Below are 18,811 nucleotides of genomic sequence, written 5' to 3' on the forward strand. Positions count from 1 at the left end.
AATTTGGAGAATACCGTCAAAATTATATTTTCTTTTTATTTTCAACTTATATTTAACAAGTGAAATCTATCTATCTATCTATCTATCTATGCATATATATATGTATATATATATATTATATACTGTGAAATGTTCTGGAAAAAATTAACATGAAGGTATTTCTGTTCCTTGATTTACACAGACCTTTGAACTTTCTCTGCGTTTGGTTAATAATGAACTTACAATACTTTCTTGCAGTTTCATCCAAAAAATCAAGCATTAACAGAGGTAAATACCATTGGCCTGTCCCAGGATTTTGGGTCATGTTTATTGTATGCTGGAATTTCTACGTCCTATGTTCAGTTATGCACACTCTCTGTTTAGAATCACATCTGACTGATTAACCAAGAGCTGTTCTATTGGCACATCTACGTGCCTTTGCAAACAAGAGATTTTCCAGCACGGGTACAGAGTAATTATTCACAGACTGAGGTAAAAGCCAGCAATCAGAAAACCTTTTACAAATTAGAAAATGAGCTGCAAAGCCCATGAAAATTGCAAGGAACCTCAGGCCATACAGTTTTATTTGAAATCATATCCTAATTTTGCTGGATCAGTTTTCTTTTTTTTTAAACATCCTTATCTCAGTTTTATCTGTCAAAACTTTAGTAAAATTGAATACTGATCCTCAAGTCCTCAAAACCAGATGCCATACAGTAGGACAAGAAGGAAAGTGACACACAAAACAATTCCAATGGAAGATGTTGGAGGAATGTATCAGTTGAGATTAAGTAACAGTGGCTAAGACCACCTGAAGTTCAGTGTCCTAAGCAACTGATTTCTCTGTTTCCCAACCCAAATGCAAGACAAAAGTCAGAACAAAAATTTATTCAAATCTAACAAAACCATAGATTTGACAGGAAATAGAACAATTTGGTTTTTAGTATTTTAAGTTTTTTTGAATTGTAATACATTTAGTAATGAAATGCCATGTCAAAATAAATTAGGCAAATTGTTTTTCACTTCCATTTTTTGTCTCTTTTTTAGCTGAGAATATCTAAGGAAACATCTACTGTATTGTGCTTGCTTATAAAATGTTCTGATGAAATCCAAATGTTAATAAATGTTTTCTGGAGATGATTCTGAGCCCTGCAAGAGCTCTATTTAGCTTTTTCACAAAGATTCTTTTATAAGGTCAGCCAGTCTCTTGAAGGCCTGCAGTGACACAAATGTGTTTCACATTTATATTTAGCATTACATAAACAGACAAAACATCAAACCTGTAAAGCTATTAAAACTGCCCTAACCATACACAAACAATAAAAAAGCAATAGAAGTGCTTATCTGTTACAAAACTTCACAATTGAATGAAATTATAACTACAAATATTGAAGTGTTTCAAACACCTGAATCAAATGGGTATTAAATCTGCACAAATAAATATCTTCTATCTTTCTTCCCACTGATTTTGCAGACAGAGCCAGTAACATCAAACATGCTCCTAAAACACATACAAGATTAATTATTGAGAAATAAAACACATATGTAAATTGTGTGAAAGAAAACCAATATTCTTTCTTACAAAGGATTGACAACACACACATAAAAGAAAACTGTTAATTCAGGCTCAGAATCTCGGGAATGGACAGTTTGGAAAAAAAAAAGATATATGATGCCTGCTAATGCTTAAGCAGAACTTACTATGCACTCTGACTTCAGTAAAGCATTTATAAATAATATCTGGGACATTTAAGTGTAAGACTCTGCATATATGAGATACACAGAGAAATTTTAAGTGGTCCTGAAAATTTGGTACCTTTCAGGTCATCTGAATGAGTACCTTGCTTAAGAAACAGCTTATACTTCAGAAGTACTACTTAATCACCTAAGGACTAAAAACCTACAGTAACAATCAACAAAACACATAAGAAGTATGTAAATATAAGGGAGCATTATTGTGTCTTGCTAAGAATGTAAAAAACAACAAAAAAAATCTCACCAGATCCATCTGAGTAGGAGAAGACAGAGAAAAAGAGGCTCTGACATAAGAACTCGGCTCTGAACTATTGATATTAAATGCTCCTCCAGGAACCAGTAATACCTAAGAAAAATAGATAAGCCACCCAGTTATTACCACTTCTGCGTTTTTAAAACACTACATTAAATTAAATTTGAGAAGGCTCAGTGCTTAAAGACTCATATCAGATCATGGCATAAGATATTTCTTCTGTTCAAAATGAGGAGGCAAAAATACACAACCTGTGATCAGAATTTTCACAACAAAATCAAAGGGTCTTTGGTTACCTAGGCTGGTGGGTTACTGGGTCTGATATATCATCACAGTGTTTAGAGGCACAAGTGAGGTAGGGTGTAGTTTACTCAGCACACAGTGCTGGGTCTTATAAATTGTAGAAATAAAACCATAATTAACTTCTCATATTAAAATTTAGTAAAACTTACTAAAATTTAGTAAACAGCCATCATACATGTAGCTACATGTATATGGGCAACAAAGACAGTGAAGGGCCTTGAGGGGAAGCCGTGTGAGGAGCAGCTCAGGTCACTTGGTCTGTTCAGCCTGGAGAAGAGGAGACTGAGGGGAGACCTCACTGCAGTTACAACTTCTTTGTGAGGGGAAGAGGAGGGGCAGACACTGATCTCTGCTCTGTGGTGAGCAGTGACAGGACCCGGGGGAATGGCCTGAAGTTGTGTCGGGGCAGGTTTAAGTTGAATATTAGAGAAAGGATCTTCACCCAAAAGGTGGTTGGGTGCCGGAACAGGTTCCCCAAGGAAGTGATCACAGCACCAAGCCTGACAGAGCTCAAGAAGCATTTGGACAATACTCTCAGGCCCATGGTGTGACTCTTGGGGATGGTCATATGCAGGGCCAAGAGTTGGACTCAATCCCTCAGAATATTCTAGGATTCTGTGATTAATATTATATATCTATATATATCTGTTGTATACAGGACATATTGTACTATATAACAGTTTAAGTAAATGAATTAAATATCAACATCTGAACACACACATGAAAGTATTTTGGTAATGATAACTATGCCACAATGCCTGACTTGCAGATTCAATAATGATGCATGACAAGTTCCCCTGCTTTTTTATGTGTGCATATATGTGTGGATAGATACAGATATTTTATCTTTCCCACTTTTCATTATAAGATCATAAGCCATTAAATCATAGGTCATACTTCTTTCTGCAAAGCTTTTTCCATTATCAGCTGCTGTGTATCAGAAATCCCTTTAATTTTGATCCATAAGAACATGCCAGCAGCAGGAGGGTACCATTCAGCCAAGCCTGGAGAGAGAGGGAGAGAAAGAGAGAAAATGGAATCAAGGAAGAAACTTATGCCCCAACTTTATCAGATACATAGTTTCAGTGATATTGTGGATTTTTTGTTCCAATGAACTCAAAGGGAACTTAGACCACTGAGCTAGGCTGCCACTTGCCAAATTTAAAGTAGTCTCATCTGTAAGGGCTTATTGCACTTGAGCTGGTAACCTCAATACTTTTTGTGAAAATGATTCCTCTGCATTACAGAAATCCCAAACATTAGCAAACTATATTTATTGATTGCTTTCGGATCAAGCAAACAATCTAAAATAATTTTTCTGTTGCAGTTTCTCTTAATATGGCACACAACTGTTTTAAGTTACTATTAATATTGATTTTGTCCCAAAGAGAAGGAGACCCTAGGAGTTCCGAGGAGATGGAAGACTTAAAGAAGATTTATCTGTAGACTTACTGTATACCTTTTGTTTACTTAGAATGCTTTATGTGGTTTCAGACATATTTTTAAAAAAAACTATTTATTTGATTTAACATCTTCTTCTCTAGTTCATCCTCATAATGGTATTTTACCATTACATATCTACAAAATAAAGGTCTGTCTTCCATAATATTACAGCTTCTATTACTAGAAAACATGAAGACCCTGCAGTCTTTTACAAGAGTATATTCTCACAATATACTTTACAGCATCCCAGCACTGTAATCTGTTTTGGAACTTGGGGAATTGAGGCAAAGGGGGCCTATGTAGGCCAACAACCCATGGCTGTTCAGAGCAATGTAGAAAAATACATAAGTCACCTGGAATTACCAGGACTTAATACATTAATGACTGTGTGGTGCCCAAATACCCGTGCCCCATGGAAGTACCATCTAAGGTAGGCGGGCAGTTTTTCAGCAGTCATCGCTGATTCTACTTAGACTGACTAAAGGCAGTGAGTGACTCACCGGGATGGTACTGCTGTTGATCAAATGCTTTCTGTGCTCTATGGCTATCCACAAAGGGGGACATCTTAAACTGACTGACATTAAAAAAAATATTATCACGACTGCTACAGCGATTGTTTGTATCTTCTTTTAAATTAAGGTCACTATTTCAGCGATTTTTTAAAGACAGAGATTTTTATGTAGAAAAAGTATAAGAACGTAATGAAGTGAAATACATGCTTTTTTTAAAACTACTTTATACTGTAATGTGGTGAGCTTTTTTCCCATCTCCTTGTTGCACCAGAGAAGTATAAAAACAACAGCAATAAATAAATTTGTCCTAAGCTTAATATTTAATGTCATTGATTTGCCTATAGTGCTTATCTGTCACTTCAGTCAAGAGATGAACTTAAGTGATTTTTCTTGAGCACAAAGATGATAAGTAGTTGGAAAAAAAATTTAAGTAATTATTTCTGTTGCACTCTGACCTTTCAACCACTTGTCAGCAGCAATGAGCATTGCATCCCGCTGGGTCCTGTAGAAATCCACCACTCTGAAAGCAAATTATCAATTGAAAGTCATGAACTCATAGTGTTTCAGAGTCCATTTATTTCCAAAGGCAGAAACAAAACTTTTCTACTCGAACGACGTAAGTGCACGTTTAATAGAAACATAAGCACATCCTAGATGGGCACAACACAATATACTCTGTGTATAAAACTTTGTATATGTATCAGAGAAGTCTTCAATGCTGCAGCACACCTCCAACAAAGAACTGATCAAACAGACAGGAGCAGCCCTTGGGTGGCTGCTTCTTAAGCTTTACATAGAGATCATGGAAAAGTGTTATATATTATACCTATTCTGTCTATTATATCAGTAGATACAAGTCCTGGTAGCAATATTTACTGCGCAAAACACAGATACTGAAGAAAATTAAGGACTTAAACATATGCATAAGCATAGTCTCAATGTCTGTGCATTTGTGTTGAATTTGTGTAACGGGTACACATGGAAATGGCATTTGACAAGGTCAAAAACAAATCATATGATAAACCTGCCATAACTATTTGACAGCTTTCCCATTTCTAAACTTTTGGACCTATTGACAGCTTTCCCTTTTCTAGACTTGTGAACCTTTACACTTCAGGTAAAACTTTCAAGTAATTCAATCTTTTACTGGAGAAAATGACCCTGATCCAAATTTCAACATGGATAAGTCATGTGCAGTGGTTTTTGTTGACATAAAATAATGCAGCTGTGCAACGGAAGACACAAGAGAAATGCCTGATACAGAGTTCATAAATCAGATGCAAATGTGTTCCCATCTCTGAAAACATCCTTAGTAATTTGCATAATTTCACATTTGTATTTTTAAATAAATTACAAATTTTATTTGCATAATTTACCATATTTTTTTAGATCAAATACAAATTTTTCTCTGAACCAATAGCATTGATTTCTGGATGTACTTTCTTACACCTGATAGACAAACTCCAACACCAATAGCTTTGGAACTCAACTATACTTATTGCTTCCTTCTGTATGAAATGGTAAATCTCACTTGTGCAGTTTTTACCAAAATTGCAAATTCCATTACAAGTTTTTTCCTTTCTGTTATAAATTTACTTCCATATTGGAATGAAATGATAAGCATTAGTAAGACAATGCTGCCCTAAAAATGTAGCTGCTCCAAACAACAGGCCGACTCCTGGTCAAAAGCATGATCTAACAACTCAACTTTGTACTAATGAAATCACCTGGAGGAGACTCCAGTCAGCAATCAGGACTCATCAGTATCACCTGACAACTGCATTTAAAAGGCTTTAACACATTGCACCTGCCTTACTGCAACCATATTTTTGTTACTTCAAGAGGAAGAACAGCCTCCTGGCCTGAGAAAGACTGCCTTTTGCCCCACAAGAAGAAGGTGAGTGCAGAGATGTATTTGGGATTTTTTTTTTTTTTTTGTAACTGCTGAATGTTGAGCTAAAGTGTGGTTTAAGTTTCTCTGTGAAACTTATCTTTATGTTCCTAATTCTTAAAAACAAGGCAATGCTAGGGCTGGTGTATCTGTTTTTTTCTAAATACTGGTGTTTACAGTATGAACATCAGGCAGGTGCTCAGAGGACAGAAGTGGATGTTACAGTGAGATATAGAAACTTTCTGCATGCTTTGCTCACATTCCTGTTACAGGCCTTTACAGAGTGTAGCACACTCCTACTGAAGTAGGAAGGTTGGGGCTCTAACGGTATCTAAGTGTAGCATCTAAAGTGAGATACTGATATTCAAAAGAAACTATGCTCCTCCTGCATAATAAATGGGGAAAAAAAAGTGTATTATTCAGTATTTAAGAAATGCTCTGTCTCCAAGAGTGATGAAGAAGGCAGTGTTTGGTGTGTGTAGATGAACTTCACTGCTCTCTGGAGGTTTTCCAATCAGTATCCACAATCAGGAGATCAAGGATGTTAGAGGCTGAATCCCTGCTGCCATAGTGAGGCAAGAGCCCCTTTTATAGAAGCTGATTCTTTCTTAATAAATTCTGTGCTTTTGCTTTAGACCCTGTCACTTTAGCAGGCATGAAAACTTTATTCACTAACTTGAAGCTTCCAGGCTCCTTTCAAGTTCTCTTCAGATGGGAGCTGCGTAATACTTGTGCCAGTGGACTGGCAGATTGTTTGCCTGTAGTGGGAGACATGCCCTGACCTGCATGTCTGTAACTTCACACTGAGTTTCTTCAGGGCTCTGGTGTGAACTTGACAGTCTTGGTGACCTGCCTTATCTATTTGGCCTAATACCTCCTTTGACTTATCTACTGCAGAGAATGCTTGATGTAGGTAATAAGCAGCAGAAGAACAGACAATGGGATTCAGCATATGACATGACCCTACCTGTCAATATGCTCCAAGAAACCCTTTTGTCCCCATTGCTGAAGCAGCTGTGATATCATAATCTAAAGAAACAAAACACATCATCAATACCACATTTTAAACAGGACTCTTTCACAATTATCAAAAAATGCATAGCCAGATGCATTCAAGATTCCCCAGGCAAGAAACTGCATGCAGTGTATCTTGGAGCCCTTTACAGACAGAGGTGCCAACAGCAACAGGTCATTACAGTCCATGTTACTGGTGTCTCCAAGGATCATGGCAGCATTTGGAGGTTGGGGTGGGAGGAGGGAAAAATGGATGGAGAGCTAAATATGGTAATCAGGGAGAAAGAGGAAGGCAGTGTATATTGCTTTACCTTCCTGTCCATATCAGCCTCTCCTCTTTAATAGAGCCTCTGTGACGAACTAATGGAGCTGGAAGATGGAAGTCATATTTAGACATGTTCAGTGTCTCCTTTCCTTATCACTAACCATAAAGGGGCTGTAGTTGGCAGCCTGCTTTGCAATGTCTTTGTGGGCTGCCAGTATTGTTCTAATTGCAAAGTAGAATGAAAAAAAAAAAAAAAGAGTGCTTCTTCCAAGGTGTGCTTTACATGGAGGTTTTTCAAATGAACCTACTGGCAAGAGATATAAAGTATTTCAATTAGCTGTGGATATTAGCTGTGCTATCCATGCACTGAGACAACCTTCTGCCTCTGGTTCTACGTTCTATGGTGGTCCCTCTTTCTTTAGCAGAATGGACAATGAATGTGCATAAAGAAAACTGTAAAAGTGCAGAGCAACTGTGAAAGTGCAAAGGTATTCACTAATGGGATATATATTTAAAACTTGGAATGTATTGTCTTTTCTAAATACAATGCAGTTGGCAGTTTGGTACTTGCCTGTGTGAAAGTGCTGGTGTGCATTGTTGAAACCTGAATGTGTAGAACAACTCTGTCGATAAGAGGCTTGGGACCTGTCAGAAAGCCTATTCTTAACCTAGAAAACAAAATAGAAAAAAGTTACCGCAGGAATGCAATGTGCTGATACTTTGTGTGAGTTGTATCTGGGAAAATATGTAACCATTTCATTGATAGTGTCAGGATCTTTTATGCATTTAAAGTTTCTCTGTATCTTAATATGGCCCTAAGGCCCAGGCTTATGCAGTTTAGATAGAAGCTGAGTATCAAAGTTATGAAATAATAACAAATAAGGGGCTTTAATGCTTTCAGTAGTTTCTTAGATATGAGGCTTCTGGACATATTCTGTGTTTGTAAGCTTTCCTCTGCAACCATAAAGATTACATGAATCAAAGGGAAGGAAAGAGGTTCTTACACAATGAAAAATCATGAATGCTCAGGCTTTATGACAACAGATGAGAAGTGGCAAATGGCTTTACTCTTTCACTCCCTTTTAGTACTGCAGAAGAAATGGAATTTAGATTGATAAACTAGATTGTTATTTATGCTTCAATACTTACTACCCATCTTTACAGATTGGCTGAAGTTTTTATTTGAAGAAAAATAGAACCAGTAAGCTCATATGTGTCTTTGACAAAGATAAAATTGCATCATGCCATTTTATAGTGTCATTTCTGAAAGTGCAATCACACTTAGCATCATGTTGTCTCCTTGCTTTCTCAAGGATGAGGTTATAAACAAAAGAAAGTTAAAAATCAAATATGTTGACTTGTGTGAAATGGAAAATAGCCAACTTAGTTTTTTCAGGCAGGTGGAAACAACCTGAAAGAACTGTAAGGCTAGATATAAGTATAACCCTACGAATAGCTTGTGAAGAATGATGCCATCATTTCTTTTTCCTATTACAATCCAGTGAGTCTACAGGAATGGTAAGAGATAGAAAGGGAAATGGAAAAAGAAGAGAAAAAAGCTCCTAGGAGTTCTAGGAACATAGCTGGAATCCAGCATCTGTCTTTCTGCCTAGCTGGGTTGCCTGGAAGAATGGGTTGCCTGGGGCCAGAGGTTTAGCTATTAGTATCAGAAGAGAGACAGAACCTGGAGTTAAATGACTGCCAAGAGATGACATGAAAAGTGAGCAGACTGTTAAAAGCTGTGGATTCAGAAGTTCATTCCAGAAGTAGATAGTTATTAGATGGAAAACCACTATGACATGTCTGATCATTTTGTATAAAGACTTGTGCCTTAACTGAATAGGCAATGCTAAGCAGTCTGCAGCTGGCCTTACCCAGATGAGAGAATTTTAGAGAAAGAGTCGGTCCTGATAACTCGGCCATCCACATCCATTGAGAGGAAAGTTGGAGCCCATGGCTTGGAATAAAAATAAAAAATAAAATTCAAGGTGCTAGTAAGGACTAAGATGGAATTATTTTCTTCACTATGAAGACAAAATTCACTTCTAAAAGAAATATTTTGATAATTAATATTTTACAGATGTGTATTCCAAGGAAAATATTACAGTAACTTCCTGACAAGTGATTGTTTAGGCTAGCTGTCTGAGATGGGATTTCAATATTTTATGAAAGTCTTCAAGAAATCAGCCTTGTTATATTTTGATGCTTACTTAGCCTACTGTTCAGCATACAAGTGCTCAGTTCAAGTTATGGTATGGTGCCATAAGAAGAAAAGAGAAATAATGATTTTTCTGCCAATACTTCTTTGTGGAGTAAGCAGGTACTGTGATTTCTAAAAGGGAGCCCTATAGCTTTTTGCTTTGCTTTATTAAAAAATGAAATCAGAAGATATGATGATCTGAGTTCAGCATACTTTTTACTTATCAAGAATTCTGCTTTTACACCTTTTCCCCTACACTTTCTAACAAAGCTACACAATAGTATTCAATGAATACTATTCACTATTCAGTGAAACTTCCTCCTCCCATAAAAATGTATTTCAAAATAGAAAACACTGAACTTTAGCTTCTATCAATGTTTTACTGTTTATAAGACCAGTTTTTACTTCAGAAGTTAGGTACTTTTGCAGACTGTGCAACTCTAGATTCACATGTGAAATATGGGGAAAATTTACATGAAGAAGGGAAGCTACCTATCCACTATCACTTTCTGTGGTACCTGGGAGAACTCTCTTGGGTTCTCCAAAAGGCAGACGGGTAGAAATGGGCTACAGTAGATGGGGATTTGGAAGTCTTCTGCTGAATGAAAGAGACTAGTCTGAAAGGACCACTAAGAGGCTGCAATTCTCAAATGCTGCTTCAGTGACACACTTGCTTTTTTTCTGACTACTGAAGGAAATTCTATCCTGTATGAGGCTTGAGGAACTTAACTGCTGGTTAACAGGATGTAAAATGTCAGAAAGGGGACAATGACTGAAAGGGGAAATGACTGTGAGGCCTACAAATACCTTGGTAGGACATGAAGAAGGAGCATGTAGTAAGATCCGTGGCTCAAACCTTAGTTCTCTCCTGGACCAGAAAATAAGGTGTTGTTAAGGATTACGGAAGACAAATTACCTTTTCAAACTGAAGAAAGTAGTAAGGATCATCTTCTATTATGAGGAAATCATATTGTCTTGCAAGCTACAGAAATGAATAGAAAGTAAAGATCTGTTATAAGGTAAAGACACTGTAAATTCTGGTGGTTTTTTTTTGTTTGTTTTTTTTTTGGTTTTTTTTTTTTTAATTAGGACCATATTATGCTCCTATTGATTGGTCATTCCTTATATACAAGGCCCTATAATGAGAAGCTTTCAAGTGCCCATTTTAGACATGAAGCAATTACAAGAGTAAACATAGTATCTGTAGTACAAGGACCCAGGTATGTAACTGGAGCTCTGTTCCACGTAGCAAACTGTGCAGGCCGCTTGCAGTAAGTCCAGTCAGAAGCCCACAACAAAAAGGTACCAGCCATCAGTGGGCTACCACTGAGAAACAATTTCTCTAATGCATAGTCCACCTCTGGAGACTTGTCATGAAAGAGATTCTGCTAGAAACAAGTTCTAGGAGGAATGTCCACTGGACCAATAACGGGCCCAAACACCATGAGCATCCTCAACTGAAACAAGACTGACTTTTATCCATTTCTACCTACAAGGTTCACAAGGCCTCAGCTACATACCTGGTAAATCTCCTTCTTGCGCTCTGTGCTGAGAGAGTTGCCAGTTGGGTTGCACCCATTTGGAATAGTGTACAGGAATTTGGGAAGGTGATGGCTATGATTTTTTACATCTTCTGAGCTCCAAGTAGACAGAATTTCTTTTAAAGCTTTGGGAATAATGCCGTGTTGGTCACTAGGAACATTAATTATATTACAACCCAAGGGTCTCAGCTGTTGATAGAAGGAACAAAACTGTCACAATGATGTAATTCAAAGGTCTTCCTTTTGTCATTGGTGTTGTAAAATATCATCAATACAAAGACTTTCTGATTTTAGAGCCACCTCAAACTCCATTTGCTCATGAGTCAAAATCAAGTTTGCCTGAATCTGCTGTAAAGCTTCTCAAACTTTCCACATTACTCTTTATTTGCCCTACTAAGCAAACTGAGAGGAAATGCATAACTCCTATGTTCAACTGCAGCTTTTTCTCCAGGAAATCACATGTGGTTTTGTAAGCAGAAAGGGATTTTGTGAATTTGAACTGTGTTCTCGCAGGATTCCTCATGCTCTTACCGCAGACAGTTAAGTTCATAGTACCGTGCTTCCTACTGACAGTTTACGCTCTACTTCAGTGGAAGCGCCAGAACTATAAGCTATCCTTCACTGACACAGGGCAAACAATATGTTCTCAATAGATATATTCAGCAATACAAAGGAGAATGAAATGATGCCACTGCAAGGACATGTTGACAGCAGTATGAAAAAATATAGGTAAAATACCAGTGAAAAAGCTTGCTGTCTCTCTTCTGAGGAATTTCAATTTGTACCATGTAGTGCTCTGCGTTTTTAAGTAAAAATGCAAGCTGCACTGTCAAAATACATTTCTAACAGAGTATGGCTGATTAGACAATATATATTTAAATTTAGCACAGCAAACAATAACAGAATTTTTTTGAATGCAAGGGAGGCTAGACTGAAATTGTGGTGTATTATTTTTATTCTAAGCCTTCTTACAGCTTTTAAGTGTTTTGAGCTGACATTTAACACTGATTAAGTTACTTGTCAGAAGGAAACTTTGTTGCTTTTGTATAGTTCTAATTCTCTTCTTCATATGGAGGTTTCAGGCCTATTCCAATCTTACACTATTTATAGCTATGGTATAATCTGACCATGAAATACTTCAAGTGAATGTGCTGACATGTTAAAACACCCACTTGTTACAAATTTGCTTCAGTCCAACTATGTCCTGATGTAATTTCCTTCTAACCCAATCAAATGCGACCTTAGCCCTTGAATGAACTCATATTTGGAAGAGGAATTTGGAATGGTGTTTATAGAACTTTCAGTAGAAAACCTTATATGAATTAATATTTATAAATATTTAGAGTTGAACTCTAAAATCTTGATTCTTAGATATGTTTTTATGGTAAATGCTAACAATGTGTATAAGACTGCAGATCAGGTATTAAAATGCTGTTTAGTTCAAATGAAACATTTACAATGTTTTGTAGCTAATGACTACTTACAGCTGCTAGAGTCCCAGAGTATGTGGGTGCATCCAAAAGGATGTTGTCTCCAGGATTAATGAGCATTTCGAACACCTGCAAAAGAAAAGTCTATTTTAGAAAGATTGCTACATTCTTGTATGTGTGCTTATACTTCTGACTACTTAGTGGGATTAAAAACCTTGATTAGATATTAGTAATTCTCTAACCATTTAATTATCCTGTCTGGGAGAAAAGAAATGAACAGATGAAAAATCTGCTTTAGAGCCAAATTAAGCTAGCTACTCAACTAGAGAACAGTGATTTGACGTGGAAAGACAGTGCTCTTGAAGCACTGTTTCTCTTTTCTAAGTTACAGACAGGATCAAATAAACATCAGTGAGAGTGGACTTGCAGGAAGTTAAAAAAAACCAGGAAGTAAAAAGAAGAAACATTTACAACAGAATGATGGTAAACCACATAATGCATCTATGCACTTATTACTGCACCACTTGAATAACATGGAATGTTACATTACAGCATATTTTCTGACAGGCTTTTTGGTTACTGGAACATTCATGCAGTCCCAACAGACTTGGATGTCACACCAATTTTGTTTCAGTTCTGTTACCTTGTATTGATAATACTGTCAGACATTCATTTAACAAAGTACCCTGCATTTAGTTGTAGAGTGTCACTTAAAGCTGAATACAAATGAACTGATGGAGGGGGATAAACATCTCTCTGAATTAAATGCTTTTAACATATGAAGCTTTTGGTCTTACTTTACACAAGCCTTCCTGGCTGCCGGTTGTGACACAGACTTCCATTTGTCCTTGCTCAGGACTGTAATTGGCTGTGGGGGGATCATGCAGGCTCCGCTGGAAATCTTTTAGCCAAGACAACAGCTCTGGAATCCTGAAACATGAATAAGAAGGTGCATCTTATACAAGCCAAAGCTAGGCTGCTCCTCTAAATCGCTGCCAAATCTAGCACACAGTCCAGAGTCTGACTTCAACTGTCACACAGATCCACTTAGATGTGATTTTTATGACTGCTTTATCAAATTATGAAAATGAGATGGGCATCTGTGGTCCATACACCAAATTATCATACTGAAGTCTTGGCAGAAATAATTTGCCAAGGATGAAACAGGGTGAAGGCTGAACAGCATCCACTCGTAGAAGTGATCATTCTGTACTCAAATATGGCAATATGCAATTTTTTTACCAAAGTTTTGTACCAAAAATGACACAACTACAAATACCTCCACTTCACTACCACAAGTTGTACATACTGACTTTAATATATGGTGCCAAATGAAAATACATAATTTCTACATTCTGGAGTATTTATTGTAATGTAGTATCTTTTAATTAATATCAGATTTGGGAGTCTGGATTCTCAAATGATAACAGCCAGGAAATGCTCTGGCTTGAGAATTACTAGGATTAGGGTTTTAGAGTGAGGCAAATTGAAAGATGCCTGTTTTTTGAAAGAGGCTGTTTTTGGAGAAAAGGGGTTTATGTACAGGTTTTAAAAACACAGGTGAATTAATGCAATAACAAACAATATTATGATCCTTTGATTCTGGTGTCTTGAAGTGCAAGCAGCTGTGACAGATACCCTGCTGAGGCTGAGTACTGAAGAGCTCTCTTCATCAGATCTTCCCCGATCTCAATAGGAGTTCCATGTCCAATGTCAACAGTTGCCCTCTTAAATGGAAAAAGGTTAGGATTTGGTGCCCCTCCAGCCAGAGAGATGAGAGATGGAGGAGATTTCTGCATCAATTCAGCTAGATTAAAAGGAAAACAACACGGTTACAATTTGATTATTGCAACACTGATCCTATCCTTTAGTCAATATATAATAATGGTCTAGAGGAATTTGTTCTGTATTTCACTTTTTTAACTATCATTAATTAAATAGGATAATTTTTCTTAAACTTATCTTCCTGCTTGGATTAAAAAGGTGTTCAGGGAGGCATGGAGGGAGATACTGGCAGGACGGGCTAAGAGAAAACAAACCATCTGAAGTTAAAAAGACTGTACTTTCTTTTAAAACAATCTGGACTATTCTATTATTAAAACTTCTGTGACTGATGTCTTTTGAGCTTCAAGAATTTAAAATCTTAATGATCTTTTGTTTAGACTGACTTGAAATGACTGGCTTTGTTTTTTGTTCAGTCTCACTTCAGCTGATGTGGCAGTAGTGCAGCTATGCTGACAGATGATTATAGCTTTTCTATAAGGGAGTGGAAACATTTCTGGCAACCTTGTTTTAGTGGCCACTAAATAATGCCACTGTATAAGTAATTCACCATGAAGAAAATCTTAAATCTTGCTTTAAAGTCAGAGTTTCACAATCATTCAGATCCAATCTATGCAGTGCAGACTGGACTTTAATCCAGCAAGGGCACTTGGCTATATTAAATCTAAGAGCTCACAAGATGGCATTCATGCTGGCTTGACAGTTTTACATCAGATATGAGAGGACAGATGACACCAGATCTAGCTTAAAGCCTCCTGTTATCAAATTTATTCTCGACTACTTATTAGCAAACTTGAACATGGGAAGTTAATTCTTATCAGTTAGTACAACAGTTTGGGTTATGCCTGTGACATCTGGCCTGGTAAAGTGAGATTTACTTTGTCATCAAAACTGCAGTCTGAGTGTGTCTTTCTGCAGGAACTCTGCTACTTAGTATTTGTTCTATGGTGTGTATCAGTGTATCACTTGAAAAAGAGACTACCCAGAGTGAATTACTTGACTTAGCTGTACCTGTATGAAGCATTTTAAGCAGCACAGCAAATGCCAGCCCCTTACCAAGAGAGGAAATTGACCCCTGAAGGCTGAACTGGTGATATATGTCTTGTGCTCCAGTTCTGGCAGGTCTCCATAGGTTTCAACTGAGTAAACAAGTAGGCAGTTAACCCTTTCTATCTGTCACACAGAGGACTCTAATGTGGTAGCCTAAACATAGTGTAATATGGAAAAGGAAATTGTAGTAATACTGAGGGGGTGAGGATGGTGAGGAATTGATGGACATAAACAAGATACAGGAAAGCTAGGTGGAAAGAACTATTATGCTGGGACTGAATTTCAGGTCATTAGGAGTTGCTTGTTTCTGGACAACCAGGGTAAACTCGGTAGCAAATTGTGCCCAAAGCCCTGGTTCAGAGACAGTAGCAGAGATTTTTCAGACACTTGTTGAAATGATAATACCAATTGTTCACTCTGGATGGGTTTCTGAAATGGTTCAAGGCTATTCACCTTGTTTTTCTTTATACCTGTTTGTTGTCTCGACCAAGTCAAAGCGATTATCTGGCCTTGCTTGTCTGCTTATAGCACGGTTTTCTTTTGAGCCTCTTCAAGTCTTTATGCCATGATACCCCAGCAAAGACCAGAACATAGAATTATACTCTTTATGAGAATCTGGGAAGAATGGACATGTACTCACTCAGGAGTCTTATCGGAGATGCTTTTCTTGCGGCGCTCACAGCAGTGATGAACCGAGAGTAATTCATAGCTATATGGAAAGAGTAATTAGTTGGACATGAAGCTAGGGAAGTGAATAGGAATTGAAGTGTGCTTTTGGTATGTGTATTTCCCACGAATCATGCTTCTAATTCCTCATCTCCATAGATGTGCTCCATTTAAACTAAATGTGGACATAATCAGGTTAAAATCTGGAATCTATTACACTTTTTGAATTGAAGGAAAAGGTCTCAACTTCATTACTCTCAGCTTCTCTCACAGTCTCCCAGTGATAACTGCACAGAGAGATGAGGTCATAGATATGTTCCTGTTCTGATAAACACAAATAGCAGTACAGCTTTGACCTAGGGAATTTGTTATTATGCCAGTGAACAGCAAAAAAACCACTTTCCCCCTCCCTTTACTGCCAGCTGTGGGGTTCTAAAGGCAGATTACAAATTTGAAGATTTGATGGATCTTAAGCAACAATCAGCTCTTTTTTTAATGAGGATCCAGCTTTTTTTAGCTGTATTAAGCATTGCATTTGAAATGCTTTTACAGTTGGAAGCCATCATTATCAGTCACAACACTTGTCAAGTTAAAGGTGGTGGTTTTTTTTTTTTTTTTTTAAAAGTTAATTCAGAATATCTTTCAAATGTATCTGATGAGTGTTTCCCCCCCTTTACCCTGGTGCCCAAAGAGTTTCAGTGTACAGTGAACTACAGTCCAGCGGGAAGTCCCAAAGCCTGGAAAGGCCAAAGGAAAGTGCCTCCGAAGGGAACGGAAGCACCGGAATGAAATGGACAAACAAACAGCAACCAACACGCATGTGCTCGCACTTGATAGAAATGATCTACCCAGCAAGGCCGCTTTAAAAAAAAAAACCACCTCATGCTTTCCAAAAATATCTCGACTTCGCTCACCCCCCTAGCCCGTTCCCCCCGCAGAGGCGCGGGGCTGGTTGCACACACGGGCTGGCTCCGGCTGCGTTTTAAGGGATAACTGAGGAGGCGCCTCGCCGCCCTCCCCGAGGTGGTTCCCGAGGCACTCCGGACCCCCGAGCGCTGCCCAGCCCCTCCCCGGGGCGAGAACGGGGTCCCCAGGGCCACCCCGAGCTCAGACCCGCTCTCCCGAGGGGACGGGGGGGCCGCAGGCACCTACCGGCGGAGGGCGCGGAGCGGCCGGGCCCTGAGCGGCGCCGGCCCCGCTGCGGGTGTGGGCGGGCCCGGCCCCGGGGCGGGGGGCGGAGCGGGTGCGAACGCCGATGCCCTGTGGATCAGTGCCAGAGCCGTAAAACGCGCGGCTCCCCCGCCGGTTCCCTCCGTGCAGTGCCAGTGAAACGAGGGCCGGAGCCCGGCGGTGCAGGGGGAGGCGGAGGCCGGGCTTTGGCACCGCCGCGGGGTGCGACCTGCGCCGGGGCGAAGCAGGGGCTGGCCGTGAGGGAAAACAGAGGAGAATCACAGAATGGTTTGGTTTGGAAGGGACCTTAAAGATCTGTTTCCAACCCCCCTGCCGTGGGCAGGGTCACCTCCCACTAGAGCAGGTTGCTCAAAGTCACATCAAGCCTCGTCTTGAACAGTAACAGGGACGCGGCATCCTCAGCTTCTCTAGGAATACTGTGTCATCACCCTCGCAGGAAAGAATTTCTTCCTAATATCTAGTCTAAAACTATCCTCTCTCAGTTTGAAGCCACTCCCCCTCGTTCTATCACTTTATGCAGTTGTAAAAAGTCCCTCTCAAACTCTCTTGCGGAGTCCCTTTAGCTGCTGGAAAGCTGGTTTAAGTCTCCCCAGAGCTTTCTCTTCTCCAGGCTGAACAACCCTGAGTCTCTCAGCCTGTCTCCATAGGAGAGGTGCTCCAGCCCTTCTGATCAGTCTTGTGGCCTCCTCTGCACTCACTCCAACAAGTCGATGTCCTTGCTGTGTCAGGGACCCCACAGCTGGATGTAACACTCCAGGTGGGGTCTCACAAGAGCGAAGTAGAGGGGCAAAAATCACCTCCCTCCCTCTTCTGGTCATACTTACCCTCTAATCCACTTTATCATGCTTCCACTAAAGGTTCTAGTCAAAAAAGGAAACAGTATTAAAATTAAAATTTGAAGTTGGACATCTGAAAGTAATTTTTTTTTTTACCCCCAGATGAGTAATATCAGTGCAAAGAAAAGCAGGATATGGTGTGATATGTCCCCCTCTTGCTGGGTGTCATATTCTGTTATTTATGCAACACGTGGTTGTAACTGCTGCTACTTAGAAAGATGCAAGAGACAATGTTATTTTATAGTAGTGGCTTTTGACTTCAGCATTTTGGGGCTGCCATGGCCCTTGCTCCTGAGTGCAAATTGGAAGAGAGAGATCTAGGTATAAAGTAGCCTGAAAAAACGGTGTGAGGATATGCCAAAATCAGGCGTAATTTGAAGTCTTTGTAGATAGCTTGGAGGCAGGAGCATTTCTAGGCTTTAAATCAGTAAATCATCAGGCTTTAAGGTGGCCAATGCTCAAAGCACTTTTTAATTGGCACACTCCAAAACTTGCTGAAGGCAAAGCTGAGGTATGAGAAAAAGGATGAGGTGCCTTAACAAGATACCCTTTTTCTTCTTTAACTTGGATGACTTTATGCAGTGTTTGGATCTGCTGAAAGGCTCCATAATTAGATGGAGTAGATTGAAATAGAAATGGAGTTCCTACTCTGCTTGTGGTGTATTAAGAAAGGATTGTTTTCTTAGTTGGCATGTGAATG

At 38.9% G+C, this 18,811-nt stretch overlaps 1 protein-coding gene across 2 annotated transcripts; it reads right to left on the reverse strand.

Moving 5' to 3' along the window:
- Positions 1–611: 611 nt before the first annotated feature.
- On the reverse strand, positions 612–17,277 carry AADAT (aminoadipate aminotransferase). 2 transcript variants are annotated; one of them, XM_027899359.1, is made up of 15 exons: positions 17,237–17,253; positions 16,059–16,127; positions 15,425–15,507; positions 14,225–14,393; positions 13,384–13,516; positions 12,641–12,715; positions 11,136–11,345; positions 10,532–10,597; positions 9,290–9,372; positions 7,987–8,083; positions 7,104–7,165; positions 4,701–4,765; positions 3,188–3,294; positions 1,979–2,080; positions 612–1,194 (listed from the first exon to the last, which is right to left on the reverse strand). In XM_027899359.1, exons 4-15 carry the CDS (start codon positions 14,383–14,385, stop codon positions 1,153–1,155), a joined length of 1,203 nt encoding a protein of 400 aa, XP_027755160.1. In that variant the 5' UTR covers positions 14,386–14,393; positions 15,425–15,507; positions 16,059–16,127; positions 17,237–17,253; the 3' UTR covers positions 612–1,152. The 2 variants fall into 2 exon arrangements, with proteins under 2 accessions (XP_027755160.1, XP_027755159.1); XM_027899358.1 differs by lacking the exon at positions 15,425–15,507 and having other exon boundaries at positions 17,237–17,277.
- Positions 17,278–18,811: the final 1,534 nt, after the last annotated feature.

Source organism: Empidonax traillii, unplaced genomic scaffold, assembly GCF_003031625.1.
Source record: "Empidonax traillii isolate 1590-97213 ecotype Southwest subspecies unplaced genomic scaffold, ASM303162v1 scaffold661:size936278, whole genome shotgun sequence".
Lineage (NCBI taxonomy): Eukaryota > Metazoa > Chordata > Aves > Passeriformes > Tyrannidae > Empidonax > Empidonax traillii.